Source organism: Pelmatolapia mariae, linkage group LG10_11, assembly GCF_036321145.2.
Source record: "Pelmatolapia mariae isolate MD_Pm_ZW linkage group LG10_11, Pm_UMD_F_2, whole genome shotgun sequence".
NCBI classification, from domain to species: domain Eukaryota; kingdom Metazoa; phylum Chordata; class Actinopteri; order Cichliformes; family Cichlidae; genus Pelmatolapia; species Pelmatolapia mariae.
Window position 1 is genome coordinate 63,151,825 of NC_086236.1, and position 24,508 is coordinate 63,176,332.

The 24,508-nt window shown below is 41.2% G+C and overlaps 1 protein-coding gene across 1 annotated transcript; it reads left to right on the forward strand.

Moving 5' to 3' along the window:
- Positions 1 to 148: 148 nt before the first annotated feature.
- On the forward strand, positions 149 to 17,082 carry stk40 (serine/threonine kinase 40). Its single transcript, XM_063486497.1, has 11 exons — positions 149 to 358; positions 3,534 to 3,660; positions 4,096 to 4,181; positions 5,177 to 5,320; positions 6,566 to 6,790; positions 7,099 to 7,151; positions 10,190 to 10,305; positions 11,520 to 11,664; positions 11,926 to 12,045; positions 12,220 to 12,298; positions 12,593 to 17,082. The coding sequence occupies exons 2-11, from the start codon at positions 3,543 to 3,545 to the stop codon at positions 12,809 to 12,811; spliced, it is 1,305 nt and encodes a 434-aa protein (XP_063342567.1). The 5' UTR covers positions 149 to 358; positions 3,534 to 3,542; the 3' UTR covers positions 12,812 to 17,082.
- The last annotated feature ends 7,426 nt before the right edge of the window (positions 17,083 to 24,508 follow it).

The window sequence follows — 24,508 nt, forward strand, 5'->3', positions numbered from 1 at the left end:
TGTCTGGCAGACAGTCTTGTAGCTAAACTTCTATTTGCATAGAATTTCATCATCACTCTGAAACGGCTATGAAAAAACTGTCTGCATTGGTTGAGCGCGGCTGTCAATCAAATAAATTGTGTGCGTCATTTCCGTTGTCAGGTGGCGCTGTCGCTGTGGAAAGATGCGATCAGCGAAGAGCGGAGGCTTTTCCTTAATTGCTCATTTCGGTAATAGAGGCTAAATAAGCCGAAAGAAAACCTCTGTGGTGTCTGCTGTTTAAAGCGAGAAGCGCCTCACATCTACCACAGCGTTCACCGAAGAAATGTCCATGTTTTAAGGAGGCGACGCAGATTTAACCCGGCGGTTTAGGCTCGAGGTAAGTGAGATGGTGACTACGTTGCTATCTAGCTTTCTGGCACGGCTAGCCAGCTGTAATGTTACCTACTTTGTTTAAATGGCCTCCCGGCTGCTCTGTAGCCTCGAGCTTGGCGTTAGCTCACATCGCTCGCCAGGAGCAACCATATTTAAACCTCTTGGGTACGCGAGAAGACACGCAAAGCAGCCGTATTTCAGCTAACAACCGCTCAGTGTAGTTGTCACCGAAAGACTAACTCCTTGTTGTGCTGTGTGCCCCCTTTGTGTGGCCGGTAGATCCGTATTTAGCCGAGTAAATCGATCATATTCGCTGCCGTACTAAGTTTGTATGCGTGCCTAACATTGGTTTTATGTCGCTGTCGGTAAGTGTACAATGTAAAAATAACTTGCCTTGTGGTGTTTAAGCAATTGCCACAATCAAGCATTCATTTATTCGCGCTTTGCAGTCTGGTTTAGATGCGTGTACCTAAACGTTTGAAATCGTTCAGGTAGTTTTTGTTCAGAGAGATCTATAGAAGAGCCAGACATCAGCGTCTGGCTGCTGGAGTACTGAGCTGCCTGTAGAGTGAATTTGTCCAAGTTGCAAAGCATAACGTCAGCGCTTTACTCTACGACCCGTCTCGTTTACAGTGCTTGCTGCCAGGACTGAACGGTGTCCAGTCCAGACCTTGTGGTTGCAAAATGGCACCAAACGACGTGTGGCAGTCTGCGTGTGTGTGTGCGTTTGTAGTTATTTTTGTCAGGTGATTTGCAATGTGACCTTGTGTCCACGACGTTGGTGTATGGTCAAGGGCGTTGTTTTTGCCAGAATCTAGTCGGCTGCAGCTAGGAGCAGGGGCAGCGTGTGAACGGATATCAGTAGCATTGCATTTAAGCATAAGGACTGGAGATCTGACCTTGGAGTTACTTTGTCTGTAACTGGCTTTGCATCTGTGCATGTGTTGACTTATAGCATACGTTTCTGCACGGTTTTACTTTGTAATGTTTACTACCGAAGTGCCATTTTGCTTTTTCTCCATCTCTGTACTACCTTGCTATCGCAGTTCAGCTTTTCTTGCAGGCCAGACGAGTGGCTTGGAGTCTGGGTGGGTGGATCTTGAGACACCTACGTGGTTGTTTTGTTCTGATACTATTTAAGGAGCCCACATTTCTCGTGGGCACTGGCAGCGTGTCTCTCCTCCTTTTGTGTGATATGATTCAGAGGCTTTATCTGTTCTTGTCCTCCATCTGATACAGGCAGAGGCAGCCTTGCTTACTTGATCATAGGCTGTGCAGAGAGGCACAGCAGTGTCAGAAAAGGAACCGTGTGTTGTCATCACGCTGAAGTAATTTAGGTCAGTGTGGATAAGTTGGTTAAATTGACCTTTGCTTTCTTTGATGTCTCTCAGGTTGGCTCCACAGTACTGCAGCTAGTTTTTAGTAAGTACACGAATAGCTTTGGGTTCATTTGTGTGTGGTGTGTGGTATCTGCCTATGAGTCATTTTAGTGTTGTAGTTCAAGGTGCATAAGCATTTCGGCTTATTCGGTTGGAAGAGAGAGTTGCTCCATGTACTTATTTAACTCTAGCACCCATCCACAATTTAGTTTATTTTCTGGAAACACTGGAACCCCCTTGTACACGGTTCGTTCTGTCAGCTTCTTTGGTGGCTGCCTGAAAAATTAATTTCCTGCCCACAAGTCTCATAAATTGTAATGCCTAATTATCTGTTGCTTTGTGTCCTCTAGTGTAAGATGCTTTCTTACTACTGGCAGCATGACTTGGTGTCACTCTGGCTTGTGCCATAAATGCAGTCAGAAAACCTCAGCTCATCAGACTCAGTGGGTGATGACTAGTGGAGATGGAGACAGATGGGCGAGAGACATGATGATGACACTGTCTGCTGTCTGGGATCACAAAAAGCCTCATGGAAGTGAGAATTCATACCAGCTCTACTGACTGCCAACTGTCCTGCCTCCTCTCTGCCCAAAAAAATCACCAACTGGCAGTGGTGCACGATTAGTTTTGAAACAGGAAGATGGGCAGATTCATTAAAGAGAATTTTCTGGAGTTTGTCGGATGCAAGATTGAGATATTCTAAAGCTTTTTGGGTCTCCATCAAACTCTAAAAGATGTTGTATAATATAAGGTTTTTGTGTGTGGGGAATGTCTGCTGTGGCTCAAATATGCATACTACTTATCAGTGACATTTAACGTAGAGATGCGACACTCAGATATATCACTTGTATGTGGACATTTTGTGTGAGCTTTTCTATCTCTAAGCTGCACCTGCCAGAGGCTTGTGCAGACTCTTATCGGTGTCATCGCCTAGACTTTTAAGGCTCTCTGGACGACAGCTGGGTGAATCATTCCTCTCGGTTCAGGGCACTACTTCCCTGTTATGGGAAACGGATGGGGTTTCATTACATAGGAACTCAGTATCAGTAAACAAAACATGCTGCATACCTCTTGCTCTCTGAATTCTGGGAGGCAGATCAGATCTGCTGTGTCAGTTAATGTAGTTTGTGCAATGATGTGTCACACTGTCTCTGGTTTTTCTGGCATGTGAATAAAGTTCCTATCAGGACACTTTTTTTTTTTTTCTTTTTTTTTTCTCTGTAGTTCTAATATATCCGTTCAGATAGTCCTGGCTGTACAACAGATTTAGAGCTGAAGGATTTTCTGAATCAAGTCCACTGCAGCAGGAAAAGCTAAAGATTAAAGTATTAATCAGAAAAGCTTCAGTTTTAAACAGTCTTGTGCAAGTGGCTCTAATTTATGTGAAAGTGCTAGCTGTTTAAATTGCAGATTTTGGCACATTAACATAGGCTGTTGGAGATTGAATCTGAGGTGTTACCCTTGCCACGAGCAGCTATTAGTCGGAATGGTGCTGTAATGGCCTCGCATTGACACTGAGGTGTCGGTAACTGTGTGTGGAATATTTAAAGGTGGAGGTGCTACAAAGCCTTCCCCATTGTTCTTTCTACCACAGTCTGCAGTACTATTGCTAAGTCTATAGTAGATACATGTACATGTATCACTAGTTTTAAAAATACAGACTTGTTTATAGATGAGTAGTACATGACATCTGTTCAATTTGCTTTGTTTTTTTTGTTTTTTTTCCAGTCAGATGCATGCACTTTCCCTTTAACTTGACTGTCTTTATCTCATGTACTAATCAGATTTATTCCCCTGTAGCGCTCCAGTATGTCTAAGCGGCGCTCGTCGGAGAGGGGGGCTGGTGAGACATCAGGCAGAGCCAGCAAGCTGCAGAGTCCCGGGATATCCGGTAGTAATGCCAAGAGAGCTGGGCCCTTCATTCTTGGTAAGGATACTACTAGTGTTTGCTCAGTTCTGAAAAAGGTTGAAATGTTTGGCTGGATGAAATTTCACCTAGTGTGCATTGTAAATATGCTTCACAAGAATACAGGAAATAGGGGGGGAGGTGTCTGTCTGTGTATGAAGGGCCTAAGACAAGAATTTGAAGAATTTTTGCGGCTCGTCATGACATTGACTAGAAAGGTCTTAGTCTGTTTGAGCGACTTTATTTCCTCCCATTGGAAAATTCATTTCTTACCTATACTATAAAATGTACATTCGACACAACTCCTCCACTCTTTGCAATACAGACTTCCAAAGAAAACATTACACTTGAGGTGTTAATGGGTAAATGCAGCCTTTAATGAGTGGCAGTGAGAGCACACACACTCCAGCATGTAGCCTTTTGGTCATGCAGCTGTTCCCTTTCGTGTTCTTGCAGGGCCTCGCCTGGGCAACTCACCAGTGCCGAGCATAGTGCAGTGTCTGGCCAGAAAAGACGGCACCGATGACTTCTATCAACTCAAAGTAAGTCTGTCTGGGTAGAAATGTTTGTTGTTTTGTGGTGTTTTGAGTTTCTTTCTTATAAACATATGGCTCAATTAAGATTGGGCATCTTGTTCAAAACAAAGCTACGTCACCTGCAGACACCTGAACTTTTGACCTTCCTTTTGTTGTTGTTCATTTTATTCCCCTGTTTAAGTCTAGCAGTCAGTTTACTTAGGACTGTTCGATGTTTGTTAAACAAGTGGGGAGCTTTACAGTTGAGGGGAATGAGGGTTTGCGCCACCTGTAATGTCAACTTTTAAACCTCACAACCCTCCGTCATACGTATGACACACAGAGCTTGTTTACTTCATTGACCTGAGTCCAGCTCGACCCTGTTTACTCCAGAACTTGGTGACTTAAGTCGTTAAATGTTTTGTTTTAGGACTGAAGAGTAAGCGATTAAAGTGCGCCTTTTTTTTGAGGGGGGGGGAGCGCTATCTGTGCCTTTAGCCCTTTTCCATTAGTACCTACTCAGATGACTCGCAGTGGTTTTCAGGGTTTTCCATTAGGCCATAGTACCTCGTACCAGGTACTACCTGCTCAGCCAGGGTGCCAAAGTGATCAGAGGAGGTGAAAAAAATGTGATGCCGTCACCGATTGGCTGATCAGTGGTGTCACTCGATGAGCCATGAAAGGATCTCGTTCACAAAAATCAAAACCACATTTTTAAACCTGGAAATCAGGGAAAAGTTTACAAAAAACATTGCCATGATCCCAGAGTCTGACGAGAAGCCACAGCCCAAGCAGCAGATATATCGTTGCTTCGACGTCCATCTTTCTTGTAATGTTGGTACCGCATAGCGTCACGGGACACTTGGCTGTGTTGCTATAATGACGACCACACACATTAGGTGCTACTCGAAAGGAATGGGGAAAAACCTGTCGGGTTGATCCGAGTAAATGCTAATGGAAAAGGGGCTTTTATAAAGTCTTGTCTTGGGGCCTAATGTCTGCTCTGTGTGTGGTTACTGCAGATTTTGACGCTGGAGGAACGAGTAGACTCTGCCAAGGAGACACAAGAGGAGAGGCAGGGGAAGATGCTGCTTCACACAGAATACTCACTTCTTTCCCTGCTGCACAACCAAGATGGTGTGGTCCACCACCATGGCCTCTTTCAGGTAGGCTGAGACTTGAGTTGAGTTGCTTTTTACTTTTGCTTTTGTCAGTGTGGAGGGATAAAATGTTTCTTAGTTAATGTTAGGAATATAAAGTTTTTTTGTTGTCTTTTTGTTTGTTTGTTTGTTTTTCAGTCAATATTTGCTTTAACTGCTCTGTGCAAATAAGATGATATGCTAATGGCATCAACCTGTGTCATCTATTTTGAACCACTTATTGATTGGTCCTTATTTGGCATCTAGTTATGGCTGAATTTGTCCTCATTGTAAAGAGGTCTAAGAATTTAAAACGCTTTATTGATTTATCTACAGTGAAGTTTGTTTGGCTGGCAAAGAAGTGTCTAATATCCAAAACTATGAAAACTTCTGCCAAAATGTTATTTTAAACATTGCACTGGCCTAGAACCTCACAAGCTGTGCATTACTCAGCACTCGGTCGGCAGGCATTCTATATGTGGAGAGGTTTCTATCACTTTCTATTCATTTTAGAATATGGTTTCATTATGCAAGTACAAGTAACGGCATGCACTTATCAGCTCAGTGGCAGCAGTAAGCTTGTCAGCCAGCTGCTGTTATTCTCTTATCCAAGTGGTTTCAAAAGAGAAGTGGGAGTGCCATTAAAACTATATTTATCTGCAGTCCTCTTCTGTTTACAGTCACATTTATTTATAATGACCCCCACCGCCCACCTACCTTTTCACCTGTCTTCCCGTCGGCGTCCTCTTAACGTTGTTATTGTTAAATCTCTGTCTCCGTTTCCTCTTGTATCTCTTTCACATCCTGTCTCTTTCATTCTGCCTGTGTTCTCAGAATAGCTGCATTGAGCCATGCACTCTGATTCATTTAGGCTTGTGATATTGATTGGATTATTATAGTGCATCTGTGCTGTGAGAAGCTGGGTTTAATGTACTGTTTAAGAGGTGCTGACTGAATCTAAAAAAACAAAAAAAGACAATCTGATACAAAAATCAATAAAGTGGTGTCTCTGCTAGGTGGTACTGGAAGACGGGAATCGCCTATGCTGGTCTATAGCACCCAGTGTTTCAGGGTAGATGTTGTCTTTATCTTGGGTACAGGCAGGCTGTTAATGGCTCCTGCCCTGCAATCTTGATTTCCAATCAATCTGTTAAATCTATTTGATCAGCTGATAGCAGAAAAGCAGAAAGCCCTTTTGTTTGCATGTGGTTTTGTCACCCCTTTTTGACTGGATATGCTGCATATAAAACGCATTACCCTTTTATTCTCCAGGATCGAGCCTATGAGATTGTGGAGGACACAGATGCTAACAAAATGCGCAAGATGAAAAAGCGGCTCTGCCTCGTGCTGGACTGCTTGTGTGCACATGACTTTAGTGACAAGACGGCAGATCTAATAAATCTCCAGCATTACGTCATAAAGGAGAAGCGCTTGAGTGAGCGGGAAGCCATTGTCATCTTCTATGATGTGGTGCGTGTGGTGGAGGCTCTTCACAAGGTAAATCTAAATGGATTGTGCTCGACTCGTCGAAGAAAAGCTAGCATTCTAAAGAATATTTCCCGTTGCACCACTCCAGTGTGTCTAAATGAAACTATGATTGTGCAATTTTCTGAGCAAACAGTTTGGATACTGCAATGTTTTGTCAACTGTTTAGAAATTGCTTTTTTCCCCTTCTATCATCATTTCTGATTACTCATTTCCCATGCTCCTGTGCCACTCCTAGAACAGATTGTTGTGATACCAATGATTCACAAAGCACAACATAACCTTTTTTTTTTTTCCCCACTACTTTTTCCTGCTTGCAGAAAAACATTGTTCACAGAGACCTCAAGCTGGGAAATATGGTGCTGAACAAGCGGTAAGATGTGCAGCTTTTATTTCAGCACAGTATGTTAGTTGGCCAGTAATTCCTCCCATTATAGTGGGTGAGTTACTTTAGTGTGCCAGGCTTCATTCTCTCAGCTCACATGTTCATTAGGTCTAAACTGGCTCCAGCAGCCTGCTTCCAGTGTATATTTGAACATCAGTGCAACCAGAGGTTGTGTTCTTAGATTAAGGGCGACATCAGTATCAGGAAACGAAAGCCTCACTCTTTTGTGCTTAACACTTCACCCGTGTGTGACTTCCTATTGCTGGATTTCTATTTCTATTTTTTTTCCTTTCTTAAAAATGAGAGGCAAACTGGGCACTGGTAGGATATGGGGCATTGTTATGTAGTATGCAGGACCTTAGGTGCACCTCAGGTCAGATTTGCCATGCAGAATGCAAAACGACTCATCTGTAAACCATTCAACTGTGTTTAGAATGCGTATTGAGGGGTAAAACTGCCCCCCCCCCCCCCCCCCAACGTTTAGAGAATTGCAAAATGTTAAAGATGCATAAAGTTGTCTCAGAAAAAAAGTTAAACATTAAGAGGACACAAAACCTCTTTAATTAAGGACTGAATGACTAAAGCTGACACCCGTATTGTTCGGCCATGATCTGCAACTACTTGTATTGAGATGTCATGTACTTGGTTTATCTGCTTTATTGCACACTTTCTCATCTACTGCATCAGCACCCATAACAACCTGCAGTAGTAGTGATGAAACAATGTTTAGACCAGGGGAGGAGGGTGGTGGGGAGAGGAACAGACGAGTGGAACACTCCGTCCCAGCTGGAGACAAAGGAGAGGCCTGCCAAAGGCCCATAGCTCAGAGCTGACTCACATCAGCGTGTACTGCACACACAGTCATCATTTATATCATTATTTACACTACAATCCCTTTTCTGCATCTATTGTCTGATCTATGCCCTTTTGTTATATCGTTGTTTTTTTTGTTTTTGTTTTGTTTTTTGTTTTCATCCCATCATTTTGTTCCCCCTATTTTAGGTTAATTTTTTTATTTACGTGTAGGCTGTCTTTTTTTTTTTTTTTTTTTTTCTCTCTCTCTCTTTGCAGTAGAGTCACCACTCGTATTTACAAACAATAGACTTCATAGCATACAAGTGCATCATACTTGTTGGTTGGCATGTTTCCTCGTGACCCCACCCTGAATACTTGTGACTGTAATGTCAGTGTGCAATTTCAGTGCCAGCTGTTAACAGTATACTGTGAATCTGTATTCAGGGTCACTATATTTAGAACTATAGGAATTCCTAATTTTAGATTCCATAGGCGAATGTGGATATGAACTACATAAATGTGTCTTTTTAAATTCCGTAAAAGCTGACAAACTCTTACTATAATCGATATAATAAAATGAAAATTGAGTTGTATTAGACATGTAGTGGCTTTTGCATTGAAAACATTTGTTACACAAAAACCTGGAACTTGGTAAGACCATTCAAATCAGTGGTTCCCATAATTTGAGAAACGAAAGTCTCTGAACAAGTTGCCCAGCGTTTAACCTCTCTTCTCGTCAGCTGGTGTATTATGATCAGAACATTGTGAGGAAGGAGAAGTCATGGGAGTTATTTAGGTTTCTGGTTTCCTGACTTGCCCTGGGTCACATGACCAGGAAGCAGAGATGATGTGGTCTCTCTTGCATCCTCAGGGACCCTTGCCTCACGAAGCAAACATGCAATTTCATTTACCCAATCTCCGGTGCAAGAATAGAAGCTTGTGTCGTGATGCACACAGACAAAAGGACAGATCTCTCCATGAAGGAAGCTTTTATGTTGAGGGTCCTTGAAGCATTGCCCTCTATTCCTTTGGCCTATCCTTGTGCAGATCACAAGGCTGCTGTGTGGTTACAGTGGCTTGAATTACAAAAGCTGTTAAAGGGTATTGATAACATAAAATTCTGAAAATCAAATTGCGACTGTTTCATGGGAAGATTAAGATTGGAAGATTTTAGTCAGAGCGTTTAGCCAGAATTGTCTCCAGATGCTGTAATGGGAATAGTGAATGAAAAATGAGGCAGGGTGTGAAAGTGAGAGAGAATAGGGGAAGCTGTTGACCTTAGGCTTTTTAGAAAGCGGATGTGGGTGAAGAGCATGATCCAAAGCTAGTGCACGATGGCTGCTTTTGTGTGAGAGTGCCCCCCCCCTTAGCGTGTTAGCCCTGGGAGTGATCGTGTGGGTTTGAAGTTGTTTGTGTACATATTTTAAACTTGAGCTTTATATATTCATTTAACAGCCCATCACCATGCAGGCTTAGTCATCGAAACAATTATTCTAAACCACAGGTTGACTCATGTTTGTCAAAGTGCAGCTTTGCTTTTTTTCTTTCTTTCTTTTTTTTTTTTTTTTCCCCCCTTCCCTCTCTGCTAAAGGAACATGGTGCACAGTCCCTCAGTTTGCTCATGACAAACTTAACTGCACTGAATTCAAGTCTCATTGGAGAAATCCTAGTACTACCAGGGAAGCAAAGTTAATCAAACCTGTAAAAAGAGAAAAAGAGTGAGTCTTTGAAGCACCACTGCATTTGGACTGATGTTGTTCTCATAAAGGCTGTAGGCCAATAATAGCTAACACCATACCATCGGTGCTTATTTGTATTAAGTATATTAGCTTTATGCATGTTTCAAAAGATTTGGCTACAGTTTGTCTTTGATGGAAAGTGTTCTGCAGTTGATAAGCCCTGTTGCTCTGAGCATAAAGTTGTGGGTTGTTTTTTTTTTTTTTTTTTTTTTTTTTTTTTTTTTTTTTTTGTTAAGATGTCAATACTGCATGTAAAAGCTTTCAACAACTTTTTCAGAGCTTGAAGCCAACTTTATCATTTGTTTTTATTTTTTTAAATCAAGCCTTAGGGTCAAGACAAGTCTTTATTCCGTCAACTGAATGTGTTGTGTTAAGTATGAACTGTGTTTTGAGCAAGATTGTTGAGAACATAAAAGGAACCCTATCAATGGGAATATTGTGTTCACCGTTTGACTGAAAGCATTAACAAGTTTGTTTTGCATGTCCTCACAGGACTCATCGAATCACCATCACAAACTTCTGCCTGGGAAAGCACCTGGTGAGTGAGGATGACCTTCTGAAAGACCAGAGAGGAAGTCCAGCTTACATCAGTCCTGATGTACTAAGTGGTGAGTGAGGGTTTCAGGCATTTTTTGTTTTTTGTTCTTTGACCAATTGTACAAACTATTAGAAGTGAAATGGGTTTGCTTAGTGCAGGTGAAACAAGTGTGTAGGGTTTTTTTGGTTTGTTTTTGTTTGTTTGTTTTCCTTTTTTCCCTCCAAATGCAGACTAGAAATGTCTGGGTAAAATTATGGAATCGTGATTCCTTCTCTGAAGCCAGATAGGAACTTTGTTTTTGTGGTGTTGGTTGTTTTTGGTTTCATAATGCTTAGCAGTCAGGTCTTGTGTTGGATTTTCCGGTTATTAAGCAACCCGGAGGTATGTTGCAATCCCGGACTGGCAAAAGCAAGAAATGGCCTTTTTTTTGCTTTTATTTGAGTAATCGCAGTGATGTTGCATCCTACTGCTGTATGGTATGCATCTGCAAGGGGAAGCTACTGCTTTACTCTTGTTGCCCTGCTTTTTTTCGTTTTCCTTTTTTTTTTTTTTTTTTTTTTTTTTGCTTTTTCCTTTTTCCCCAGCTTGATGGTGCTTCTGTTAAAATTGCACACCCAAGTGCCACTATTAACGCCAATTCCCTGAGCACTGTCTTCAAAAAGAACTTTGCACTGGAAATCAGTAATTAAACTCTAAGACAGAAAACAGGAGAAGTATAATTTCAAGCGCAGTTCTTTCATGTCCAACCAGTCAAACTGTAGATAAAAACCCCAGCGTGTATATCAGCATAACGTGACAGGCACACAATTAAACAGAGCTTCAGTGACTCATACAGTGATGACTCACTAGAGGGAAACTACTCCCATCTACCCTTTCCCCTCCCATCCCCTGCCTGTGTGTCACAAGCTTTAACATAATTGCCTGCTGCTGTTGCTGCCGACTCCCTGGCTCTAACAACAACACTGCCTATGGTCATGCACAGCCATGACACTCCACCCTCGCCAGCATCAGCTTCTCATTGTTGTTCTTCTGATTTAATGTCTCGTCTGGCTTTCAAAACATTTTTTTAAGGCGCTTCTATTGGAAGTTTCTTTGAAGTATAACAGATGTGAAGTGTTTGCTTATATTGTTAATCATTAAACCTCGTGATTTGATGGGAATTTAACTTGCTGAAGGGTTGGTTCCTCCTCACAGGGCGAAAACTGACATTGCACCAAATGTCAACCTGTTTTCTGTTTGTCATGCATGCTAAATAGACCCTTATCCCCTCCTTCCTGCTTCCAGGTCGACCATATCGTGGAAAACCTAGTGACATGTGGGCGCTTGGTGTTGTTTTATTCACAATGCTGTATGGCCAGTTCCCCTTTTATGACAGCATGCCTCAAGAACTCTTCCGCAAGATCAAGGCTGCCGAGTACTCCATCCCAGAGTGAGCATTTATCTTTGTGGAGATTTAATTAAAGTGATCACATTAATAATAGAGAGCAAAATGTCATATTATTCTTTCATTCAGATTTGTTCTGAGATACAATCTTGCATTATCTTTTGTTGTACTGCAGTAAAATCATGAATTTAAATGCATTTGCTCTCGACTGCATTTTGATATTTATTTCAAATCTGACCTTGTAGATGTTTTGTTTTTTGCTTTAAAGAAAAATCTTGTCCTTTTCCCTTACGCCACCATTTATAGGGACGGCCGTGTGTCAGAGAACACGGTGTGCCTGATCCGAAAGCTACTGGTGCTGGACCCTCAGGAAAGGCTGACTGCAGGAGAGGTGCTGGAGTCCCTCAGTGCCATCATTGCCTCATGGTAATTGCACCACCTGCTGGATGTTTGAGTGAATCAGATGTTTTGCATTTTGTTTGCAGAGAAATGAAAAAAAAATTGAATTGCACTGCTTTATTTGCACATTTCCTGGTATTGGCTATAAACCATTTGCAGACAGACAGTTCCTAACTATTAATGTGTTATGTTTAATCACAGGCAGTCAGTTTCAGCAATGAGTGGCCCTTTGCAGGTGGTTCCAGATATTGATGATCAGGTCAATCACCCGGAACAAGAGGTAAGATCTTGGAGGAAAATTACATTCAAACTTAAAGGATACATATGCAGCAAGAGCTACATACTGAAAGTGGGTCGTAACAACATTGCAGCCACAGACCATAGGGAATTTGGGTGACCCAAAAGTGACGAATCACTTCCAGTTTGGACACAGCCAAACTGTGAGCGTCCTTGATGCAACTATCAAAACGAGTTGAATATTAAATTTTAGTTACAAAAAAGATCTTTACACAATGTTGACTTTTTGCTACCACACTAACTGCAGCATATTGAACTGGATGCTTTCTTTCCTCAGGCCAAGGTGATAGAAGAGTCTTCGCAGTACGAGTTTGAGAACTACATGCGGCAGCAGCTGCTGCTAGCTGAAGAGAAGAACACTATCCATGAAGCCAAGAGCTTTCTCACAAACCGTCAGTTTGGCAGCATCCCACCTGTAAGGCGTCTTGGACACGATGCTCAGCCTGTCAGCCCACTAGATGCTGCCATCTTGGCACAACGTTTTCTGCGGAAGTAATCCCTCAATGACCAATTCCGGACTCTGGCTTCCCAGGAAGTAAAGAAACCTGCAGAGTCCAGAGAGGACTGGCGTAAACCCATTCCCCTCACCCACAAAACTGAACTTGCATACAGGAGGCCTGAGCTGATGTACAGACGGCCTTGTATGTAGGTGGGGTTTTGGCAGTCTAGGTGGAACAGATAGAAAGTGGGTACCAGAACAAACTGCCAACCCAGAACTTCACTCCCCCTGTCTGAATCCTGTGAAACATGGCAAGGCCTGCAGGAAGATCTGAACCAAAGGTTCCTGTCTTCAAGTCGCCCACAGTCAGATCTCACTGTCCAGCAGACGTGATTGCATAGTCTCACACGGCCCCAACACAAGGCTCTGCCTGGAGTGTTGAAGAAACTATCAACCAACCCTGTGTTCCTCCTCTGTCGAGGATGCCCTACTGTAACACTTCCCCTCCCAACCAATTCTGGATCCCCTGAGCAATACAGGACCAGAATCATGTAGCAACCCCCTTTCTTCCTAGTGGTAATGGTATTGCCTCAAGTCGGATCACTTGATCACAGATGTCACTTCTGTATACCTCCATTCCAACCTCCTCCCCTCACTCCTTCCTCTCCGTCTGTTTTCCTGTAATGTTCCTGTCTGTAACTCTGACTTCAAATCAATCTACCTCTCTGTCTCTCTTCTGTTGGTAAACCATGCTCACTGTTCTGAGACAAGGGATTGTAACAATTGAATCTTGATGCCACCAGTGACATAGCATTAATGTTTTCTGTCAGTGATAATGCTTTGAAACCTTGTCAGTGGTTTCAAAAAATTCAAATAAGCTTTTTTTAAATCATAATTAAGTAGCATTTATCCCTATATTTGCATTGAAGAAAGAACTGAAGATCAAAGTATGTACAAGCATCCTTTGGTATTTGCAGAATGCATTGTCTCCCGCTTTTGCTCATCCCTGTGGAAATCTATTTTTAGCATCTAGGCAGCTAGTGTGAGGTACCTGGAAGTTACAATGCCAAGAACTGAATGGGGGAAAAACTGTTGGCTCCTCCCTGCCAAGGCATATTGATAACGCTTCCACAGTGCCAGTATAGTGACGATCGGGCACTGTCTTGTTTCTATTGCCAAAAATCTTGCCTTAAAGTGCCCCTATTATCCTTTGTAGGTTTCCCTGTCCTTTTAGTCTTGCATGACTATTTCCATACATGTGAAATGTCTGAAAAGTTGGAGCCAAGTGCAGTTCAAGTGGAATTATTCTCAACTGTGGAAAATGGTGCTGATGAAATGCCTGAAACTCCTTGCTTTCCCCCCTCATCTGCATTACTATGTAACACACTGGCATTGTGGCAAAGGTTTGGCATGACCTCAAAGGTCGAGCGGCTGTCTCAGCTACATGCAGACGCAGCCAGCTGCCTCAGTCATTACTTCCTTGCCAGAGTCACTCCTGCTAACTAAAATGTCACAGCTATAAGCAAAGCACAACAAAAGTTCAGTTGTTCGCTGCAAGCGTGAAAACCGCTTTCTTTGTGTACTCCCAGCATCTGAAGAAATTTGAACTTTTCTTTTTAATATTCACGCACCCATAACGGTTAGGAAGTCGTTTATGCGTTTGGTGTTGGGATGGTGCCCAGCTAACTGTACTTTCCATTTTCTTCTCTTAGACTCTGGTCATACTAAACTGTATTTTAATGCAGCTGATTTCCCACTAAACATGTTGTCATGTGAACATGTTTCTGTTGCCACAAAATGGACTGAGTATAAATGGTGGCACAAACACAACCCCTGTGTGCAAATGAGCTGTCACTTTAAAGCCATTTTCTGACCCCTGCTGCTCTGTACTACAGTTTCTATAAGCGCAATGTCATCTGACCAAAATCCCCTTTACCCAAGTTAGGCATGCATGTGATGGTTGCATATACTTTTTCCAAGCTTTCACGGAAAAGAAGCAAAAATGTGGCTAAAGCTTTGTTACCACTCAGAACGGGCATTTGTCAAGCCAACTGACCAATGAGCAGGCTTAAGGAAAGGGGGTAAAAAAGGGGTTTCAGTGCAAGTAATGTACAGTGTGAGATTTACCACCCCCACACTCGTGTGCGTGTGTGGACCATGTAAACCTGTTCTGTAGGCACTTCCTCTTTAAGGCCTGTAAATAAGTCTAATAGGGGCACTTTAAATTTACTTTTAGCCAAGGAAACCGGTACCCACAGGCTCATTCAGAATCAAATGGCTTCCAGGTATTTAACTTCCCTGTTTCTCTTTATAAAGACGGATTTGGGATAAGTGTTTCAGTATGAATGTGAATGTTTGACGTGTCTGCAGTGTCCATGAGTGTATGTTGTCTTTCAGGCCAGGCGAAATGATGGTCTGAGGCTGTTAACAGTCTCAGACCCTTTAAGCTATCCTCCAATCATTGTGTTCTGTTATCTGGCCTGCCTCAGTGGCAGACACTGTGAAAACTAGTGCAGGCTTTGCTAAAACCGGGCTTGACTGAATGTTTTAGGGGATGACATTAATGCTTTAAGATTGGAAATGATCACATATCTGTTGCCATTCTCAGGCCTCTCTCTTGTACATGCTTGTATTATCTTATGCCGTAGGCTCCTGGCTGGTAATGAATACTATAAGTCATAGAAAAATTCAAATACAGACTCAGATTTTAAGTTTAGTTGCTGGGTTTTCTTGGCATTCTTAAGTGTTTCTTCAAACCATGGCAAAGCTACTAACCAGTGACTGTTAGGCATTTGTGCACTGCAACTTGCCTTTGCATATTGGTACCTGCTTTCTAGGCTTATTTATATTCAAACTGATTGCATGAACTTAGGCTCTTGAATACTTTCAAATCTTTACTACTTCCCCTTGTAATTTCATACTTTTATTCACTTGTGTAGACTTTCTCCCAAATGCCTCCACTGGAGCTTGCATCACAGACGTTGATTATAGATGGTCCCAAAAAAATTAAGTGACGTTTCAGACAGTGTCACTTAACTTGGGGTCCGTTTCATTGATTTTTAGACCAGTGAAGCAGACCCCACATCTTTGCTTTAAGCGTCAGCTCCAACAGTGGTTCTACTTTAGCCCTGTTATTTTGATCCTTTTCTGCCCGTTCATGAAATGGTAGCATTTCTATTTTGTTTCCATTCTTTGTATTACTAAGTCTTTCTTTCCATTTTGCCATAATGTCTGTGATCACCTTAAGCTACACTAATGAGACTGACTTTTGCATAGTTCTATTTTTTAAAGAAAACAAAATGATACTTGCATGTTTTTCTTATTTTATAGGAGGGGTTGTTTTGTAGTGGGTTTTTTTTTTTTTTTGTTTTGTTTTGTTTTTTTCCCTTTTCTTGTATTTACCCCCCCAAAAAACTCCCTACACTTGCTGGTCAGTATGTAAATAATGCACCATCATGACTGCCCCAGTCATTGTATCTATTCCACCCCAGTGAGATACCAGCTCTGCTTCAACACATGGGATTGATGTGTGCTTTAGCTCACGTTGGCCTTCAAGTACCACATCTGGAGGCTGAAATATGTAAAGACAGCTGTTGGCTTTCTCCCACCTCAATGTGAATTCCATGGGTTATACAGCAGTATTGTAGTAGTAGCATAGGTTCAGTAGTGGCTGTGGGGGTTTTCTTAGCACCATAACTACTACTGGATTTTTACATTGATACTGTGGAAAGTGTCTTAACACCATCTCCAGTGACACGTCTACAGCTTAGTAACTCAAGAGTTGATATGTCCCCTGAATCAGTGTTTCACTTTCTAGCTAGTGGTTTTTAACACATTCAATGTGTTTTACAGAGTTGTATTGGTAGATTGCATTGTGGACTGAAAGCATGGAAATTGTGAGATAACTCTGTGTAAAAACACGTGATTATTGCATGATATTTGGATTTGCCAGTAAAACAAGTTGTAGATAATTGGGTTCCAAAAAATGTCAATCTAAATTGAAAATCAACCTCCCCAACTGAAAGTAAAAATTTTATACATTTTTTTTTTTTTTTTTTTTTTTTTCCCCCTCAAATTTAATTTTACCCTAGTTTTAAAGTTGTCAGTATATAACTGATGTATAGCTGACTGTTTCAACTGGAAACTTGGTGTAGGATGTGTGGCGTAGTTTAAACCCAATGGGAAAATGTGTTGTAAGCTGCTTGGTTGGACATGGGCATCTAAATACAGAAAACTGCGTAATTGTACAGATGAAAACGCGTTTGTATAAAAACATATTTTTCTACTTCATCAGATCTCTACATGCATGTCAGCAATAAACTTTGATATGGAAACATCAAGCTGTCTCATTCTTTCCCACTAGGTGGAGCAGTTAAAACAAAAACAAGACTGCAGTAGGGGGATTGTATTCTAGGTAGACCCATAAAAAGACTACCTCTCCTATATATTCTACCAGATTTGGACAAAAGAAATATACAGAAAACTTGTACAACTGTGTTAGATGTCCCTAGATGTGCGTTTTCAGTGCGCCACCAGTGTTATAAATGACTCCCTTTGTACTGTCTCACTCTTGCAGTGACTGTGGTTTTGGACCACACTGAGGTAGACTTTCTCAGAAAGGAAGCCTCCTGCTGACTCTGACAGCATTACAGTACCCTGTGGGGCTGCTCGGCTGGTCTTCCACCTCACCTCAGGTTTTTGAACTGGAGGCACACCCTCATGTCACTCAGACCAAAAATGCTACACATGGAAAGCCTATTTGAAGCAGACCATAGACGCATTAAATGTGATACTAACAAAAGTTGCATATCATTTTTTTTGTTATTATTAAATGTATACTTATAACCTACATTTTACAGGAATGACTTTTACAGCAGGCCGTTTGTTGTGGAGTTTACATGCGTTCTCTGGATACTCTGGCTTCCTCCCACAGTCCAAAGACATGTACAGGACTAAGTTAATTGGCAATTATAAATTAACCACAGGTGTGAGTGAGAGTGGTTGTCTAAATATTAGTCTGCTGACAGGTTGGCAAGCTGTTAAAGGTGTATCTCACCCTGTGATTGCTGGGATTGTCTTCAGCAGCCAAAACCCAGAACTTGATAATGGTTTGGAATTTGTTTTATTCTAATGGTCTAAAAACTCAACAAGTAGTTGCTGACTCACTGACAAGAATGCCTAAGCTTTAACCTTTCCAATATTTGTTGTCTTTTGGTACATTCACAGAAGGTCAAGCTGGATGGGAAAGTCCAGAACTTTTAAGGGACTAAGCTCCACTGATGATTTTTATTCCCTGTAAACTACAAGCAGCTGGCCTTGAGGACGGCCCATAGATTCATGTGTCACAAACAAGTGTGCGTTAAAGACAACATCAGACATCTGCAATGTTCTTGCGTAATTACCTTGGAGAGCATTATGTATCTGATTCCTCTAGAAAAGTGCAAGAGTGGGGTTATGCAGCTGGATGTGGATAGCAAAGGGTAAGCGAGTATCCACATTTCCAGATGTGTGGATGTTGCAGTGTTGTCATAACTTTGTATCCGTTTTAGTGGTAGCAGTGAATTTATTTAAGTGTTTTTGGAAATAACTGATTTAAGTCCCCAGCTGCATCAGCATTGTAGTCATTACTGTTTATGTCTTGTGGGGACTGCGAATGTGTCTCTATCAAGCATGGAGGCTTTATGGCTTCTCCTGGCAAGACACTTAAGAAAAACACACTAAAGAAAAATGTAGCATTGGAATTAAAACAAAACATGATTTTAAACCATAAATGTATCCAAGCTCATGGAACGCTGAATTCATGGCCCAGTCCATATCTGCTATTGTTGCAAAGGCAAAATGATCTCTGATTCGCTCTCCTAGGAACTGAACAAGTAAGGTGAATATGTATAAGATACAGTGTACGAACAAGATGCAAATGAGTAGCAGCAACTAAAAACATATGTCAATTAAAAAGGTGATGAGTAAGATAGACTCTATAACACAGTTTAACATGGCTAACAGCTGCTGGTAAGAGTGACCTGCGGTAGCGCTCCTTCCTACACTGTGGGTGTAAAAGTCTACTGCTGAATGAGCTGCTCAGTGCTCGTACAGTCTCATGCAGGGGGTGGGAGGTGTTGTCCATGATGGCTGTTAGCTTAGACAACATCCTCTCCTCCCCAAACTGCTCGATGGACTTCAGCAGATAGTCCAGGACAGAGCTGGCCCTCTTGACCAGTTTGTTGGTTTGGCTTGTATGTGGGGTGGGATATATTAGGGAGCAAGTAAATATTTTGTCCTTAAAGCTTATATATTAGAAGCAGGAAAAATGGGCAAGTGTAAGAATTTGAGCAAGTCTGAGCAGCTAAATTGTGATGAGTAGACAACTGGGTCGGAGCATCATCAGAAATGCAGCTCTTTGCCCTCAGTGGTCAGTAACTATCTGAAAGCTTAGAAAGGAACAGTGGTGAACTAGCAACGGGGTCATGGGAAGTCACTGATGCACTTGGGGAGCAATAGACAAGCTACTGTAGCTCAGATTCCTGAAAAATGTAATGCTGTTTCTAATAGAAAGGTGTCAGAATGCACAGTGCATCACAGTTTGTTGCGTACAGGGCTACAAAGCTCCAGACCAGTCGGGGTGTTTGTGCTGACCCCTGTCTGCTGTCAAAAGCAGCAACAATGAGCATGCAAGCATGGAGCAATGGAAGAACATGGCCTGCTCTTATGAATCATGTTTTCTTTTACATCACGTGGATGGCCGGGTGCCTTGCTTACCTGGAGAATACCTGGTACCAGGATTCGCTATGTGTAGAAGGCAGTATGATGCTTTAGGCAATGTTATGCTTAAAAACCTTGGGGCCTGCCATCAATATGGATGTTACTTTGACATGTACCACCTACTTAAGCAACATTGGAGATCATGTACACCCTTTCATGGAAATGGTATTCATTGATAGCTGTGGCCTCTTTCAAGAGGACAATGTGTCCTGCCACATTGTGGCAATTTGTTGACTTGGCCACCATATTCCCAAGATCATAATCCATTTGGGATGTGCTGTACAAATAAGTTCAATCCATGGAGGCTTCACCTTGTAACTAACAGGACTTAAAGGATCTTTTGCTAACATCTTGGCGCCGGATACCACAGCACACCTTCAGGGGTCTAGTGGAGTGCATGCCTCAGTGGGTCAGGACTGTTTTGGCAGCAAAAGGGGGGGCCAGCACAATTTTAGGCAGGTAGTAATGTTATGCCTGATTGGTGTATCTGTGCTTTAGATTTGTTTTAAATATGAATACAAGTTCATTTTTGACTAAACAGCAACCCAGTATTGATCCCTAGCTCCTAATACTGTAAAAGTAAAATCCAGGATCTGAAGAGACCAGTATTGTTAACAAAGTTCATTTTAGGGGAGAAAAGCAAAAAACTGGCCTCAAAACAAAATATGCACATGGTACCCATATGAGGAGCAAGGAGTGAAAACAGCTGGAATAGGTTTTACTTTAATTGTTTTAAGTTTGTCTTCAGTCTTGTTCGTTCTTAAAATGCATGATAAGCAAAACTTCTGACATAATCATAGTACTAATAGCCACTGTAGCAACAAAAGCAAATACCTTCTTTTTTAAATATCTAAATTTCTTTGGGTATTTTTTTCTTGTCTTCATTTATTTTGGACATATGTTGTACTACTGTAAGCTACACTGTTTAAAACAAGTTCCCATGTTTGCTGAACCTAGAAAGCACTGTTAATGTTCCACTCTCATATGACAATAAAACAAACGAGGTAACAAAACCACTTGTACTCATATTCGTCCCACATTAAAGAATCAACTTAATTCAGTCACAGACAGGCTTAGACGATGCTATAAAACTGGTGCCAGCAGGAAAAGACTTTGTTGTGGTGCCGTACACATGGTACAGTACTGCCAACAGAGAACAGAACAGACCAAATCTAATAATGCTAACAAATAAAATAGTTTTCCGGTAATAAACCACCCTTTTTTTTTTTTTTTTTTTTTTTTGTCCCGTGACACATCTACAAAACTACAAAAATGATTCCCATACAGACTTAAGTACAGTTAGAGCTGAGACCAGACCTTGATTTCATTTGACTGCTTTTGAGTACTCACAAAGCAATACATTTTTGGGAAAAAGACTTAGACCAGGGGATTCACTGCTATCATTTTTATACCTGTGTTAAGTGTTGGAGCTGGACACTGTGCACACTTGCTAACACCACCTAAATTTAAAATTCATTTGCAAGTATGCAAACGTCTGCTTTAGGTTCTAAAACAACAAGCGCCTTGGGTTTTTCTTTTGAGCGGTTGAGATGTGTTGTGTTTCGGAGCTTTGGGAGGGTTGACGGTAACTCGCTGCTGTTCCTGCACCTAATCATGCTTCAGCTTTCTAGAGGGCACATTCTCCTAAATGTATTGTTTTTTGATCACTATTGTTACTTTTTTTCATGGGCTCTCATCAGTCTGGTATGTAATGTGGGTATGAATCGTACCACAAGGTATTTCTAAAGCTTCACACACACCCGGGGCATAACCCCTCTTACTCACAATCATCTGAAACCTATCAGTGTGCATGTGGTCAGAAGGTTGTTTACAGCCTCTCTGTTTCTCTCCATGACCTTGTCCAGTTCTCTGAGAGAAACACCTCTGCTTCTCATCTCTTTCAGGACGGCATCTTGAGACATTCTTTAAATTACTCTTTTGAGTGCATGTGTTTGACGTTCCTCGCACATTTAGCCTACACATGGGTTTATTCAGAGTTGAGAATGCTTGACATAAAAACTCAAGAGAAGAGCCGGGCCAGCTGTAGGTGGAGACGCTCTTGATCATTTTTTGTTCACTCCGTTATTTCAGATAACATTTATATATTTTCTAAGAAAAACCTTTACTACTAAGGTAGCACATTCACATTTCACTGAATTACTTTTGCCTGTCTTCACCTCCTGAACCCGTCCATCAGCAGATGAATGGGAAATCCAACGTGGCTCAAGAATGAGTGTCATTTTCAAACTGCCCGCTAACTCTGAACATCTGGTCCGGGGAGGTGAGGAGGGCAGCTCTGTCAAAGGGAGCCCTTGTGTCCCCTGTCAACACCATGAGAACAGCACACCGCGAGGCGAACAAGGAGGCGTGTGTGCACTGTTCATACTGTAATGATCTTTAACAGGCACCAGTTAGACTCATGAATACTGTGTATTTTTGGAAAGAGCTACAGTAATATGAATGGATGTTCTTTTCTTCAATTTGCCTTGAAATAAATTAAATAGACTAAATAAAAATTACCATGTGTTGCTTTGGATTAGTAGTCTACAACTTTTTTTTTCTTTTTTTTTAAAGCAAAATGCGTTGGTGGCTTTAGAAGGATTTTTTTCCTTTTTAGGTGTAGTGCAGAAAGGTTTGCAAAATAATATGGAAACATCATATGTTTTGTTTTGTTTTTTTATCACTGGAGCCTTTCTTTAGGCCACACACAGATGGCGTCAATAAAACGTAGTCTCAGTCAAGAAAAACCATCTGATGCTACAACCAAAAGCAAAATCAGGAAATTGGAGAAAGATTTTAGGACTGAGTTTCAAGAAAACAATACTTAATGTGTTTAAGATATCCTAAAATTACCACTGAAAAGATTTATGGAAAGCTGGAAACACATAAAAGTGTGCTATTTTGGAAAACACCATTTGAAATGAAATAAATCCCATTAATTAAAATTCCCCGGAGCTGGAAAATTTATACCCTTAGTACAAAGTCCTGTTTTAATTTCAGCGACTGCCTTTTGTTTTTATTCAAATTGGCAAGATTATACGACCACTTCAGTACTTTAGAGTAAACTACGAAAAAAAGGACACGCTAAAGTTTCTCTAAGCAGACGTGCTCTTTTTTTTTATTTTCTCCTGATCTTGTGGTTGTTTATGCCACCAGATGGATCTTTTTTAGTTAATTAATTCAGCGTCTTATTGCTGCCACCTGTTTGTGAAGTTGTGTCTGACATTAATCAAGCTCAAGGGAAATGTTTCCCAAAAGATCTGTTTACTTAATGTGTTTTTCATACAAGTTTTAGTTGCCAAAAGCCAAACTTTCATACAATCACATTTTTCTTTACCGCTATTCTATTTCATTTTCAATACTTACAGCAGCAGTTACAAATTATAGTTGAAAATGTGAAATGATGTGCATAATATTATGAAATATAAACTTTGTACCTCATATTGAAATGCCTTCCTCTTTGTGTCTTACTAGGTGGCTATAAAAATATTTTATTAAGCAGTTCATAAGTTCATAATGTTGTCATGATTGAAAAATTTTCATGTGTTACTCCCTGTACAGCATGATTTCATGCCAGAGAGCAACATTTGATCATGTAATTTGATAAATGTACTATAAAGTGCAATGGGATTCTTCTCTGTGTGATGAAGCCTCTTGAGATAAGGTATTTTTCTTTGATTAAATAAACAAGACTCAATCAAATGAGATTAACAGTCGGCTTGAGATGAACCCAGCAAAGATGTTGCTTTGTTTGATGTAAAAGCCACATGTTGTATGTATGGCAGAACTGGGTCCTGGCCTCTGGGATCATTTTTGCAAGGGAAAACTGTACCTGCTGTCCAAAACCAGAGCCAAAAAACAGACTCAACAAAATGTGAATGAGCGCAATCCTCAAAACGATAATCGGTGGTGAGCAGAGGTGGTATTAGCTTGGGAAACGGTTGATGGTGATTATGACTCCTGCAGCTGTCTTCACTCAGCGCAGCCAGAACTCCAGGAGCTCTGCTAATGTTAAATGAACAGCTCAGAGAACTCAGCTGTCTGTCTGCACCTCTCCTTCTCTAATGACGTTTGGCCTCATACCACAGACTCCCTCAGATCCAGAGATGTAAACAGTAGAGACACATCGTTAAATCTCATACTGGATTTTTCTGCATATGCTCAAGAGTTCAGGGTGATGTTTCAGTTTTAACAGACATAAAGACCATATTAGGAAAATGAAGGTTACCTGTATAGTGTGCTCTGGGATACTCAAAACTTGGCATTTGTTTTATATTTAAAGTGTTCTTACTTATATGTACTATTCACCATCATAATGATCATAGCTTTTTGTGTGTAGGTTTTTTTTATTTTATCTTTTTAAGGTTTTATTTATTTCTGTAAGTATATTCTGTGCTGACTGAACTTAAGGTTTCTTAACATTTGTGGCTCATGAATAACTGGATAGCTGTTAACCAGAGCACAGAGGAGCTGAAGTCTTTAAGAAATGTCAGTTTCTGCCTTGTCCGCTTCTTTCAGCACCTAAACGTACAACACGTCTTTTCAACTAAACATCACTATAGAAGGCCACTGAGCGTATTCAGTATAGTAAAACCAGACAACTACATCTGATATTAGGTTTTGGCATCAGGGATTTTTCTTGACATACGACAATGCTGTGGAAAGTAAAGCCCATCAGCAGTATGTTCAGAAACCAGAAGGTTTCATGTTCAACATTATTCCAGTAAAGAAACCAGATTCATCAAAATGCTGAATAAACTCTGACTCTCACATCCTCCTCTTCTTCCTCTCAAGTGCATCCCACTCCTTCATCCTGTATCTGATGATGGCAAACAGTACCCTGTATTTCCTCTCACTGCCCCTTCAGTAGTGAACTCTAGTGTGGGCGGTCGATGCTCGTCTCCGTCTCTTTGTGTGTGCTGTAAATATTTTCTCCAATCAAAGAGTCAAACTTCAGAGCTCGGTGTAATCTCTGGAAGTCCATCAGCAGGACTG

Bases quoted from the DNA above. Each gene is read 5' to 3' on its own strand.
- stk40 (XM_063486497.1), top strand. From the start codon at position 3,543: ATGTCTAAGCGGCGCTCGTCGGAGAGGGGGGCTGGTGAGACATCAGGC. The intron at 6,791-7,098 runs GTAAATCTAAAT...TCCTGCTTGCAG, and splicing joins TGGTGGAGGCTCTTCACAAG to AAAAACATTGTTCACAGAGA. The intron at 10,306-11,519 runs GTGAGTGAGGGT...TCCTGCTTCCAG, and splicing joins CAGTCCTGATGTACTAAGTG to GTCGACCATATCGTGGAAAA.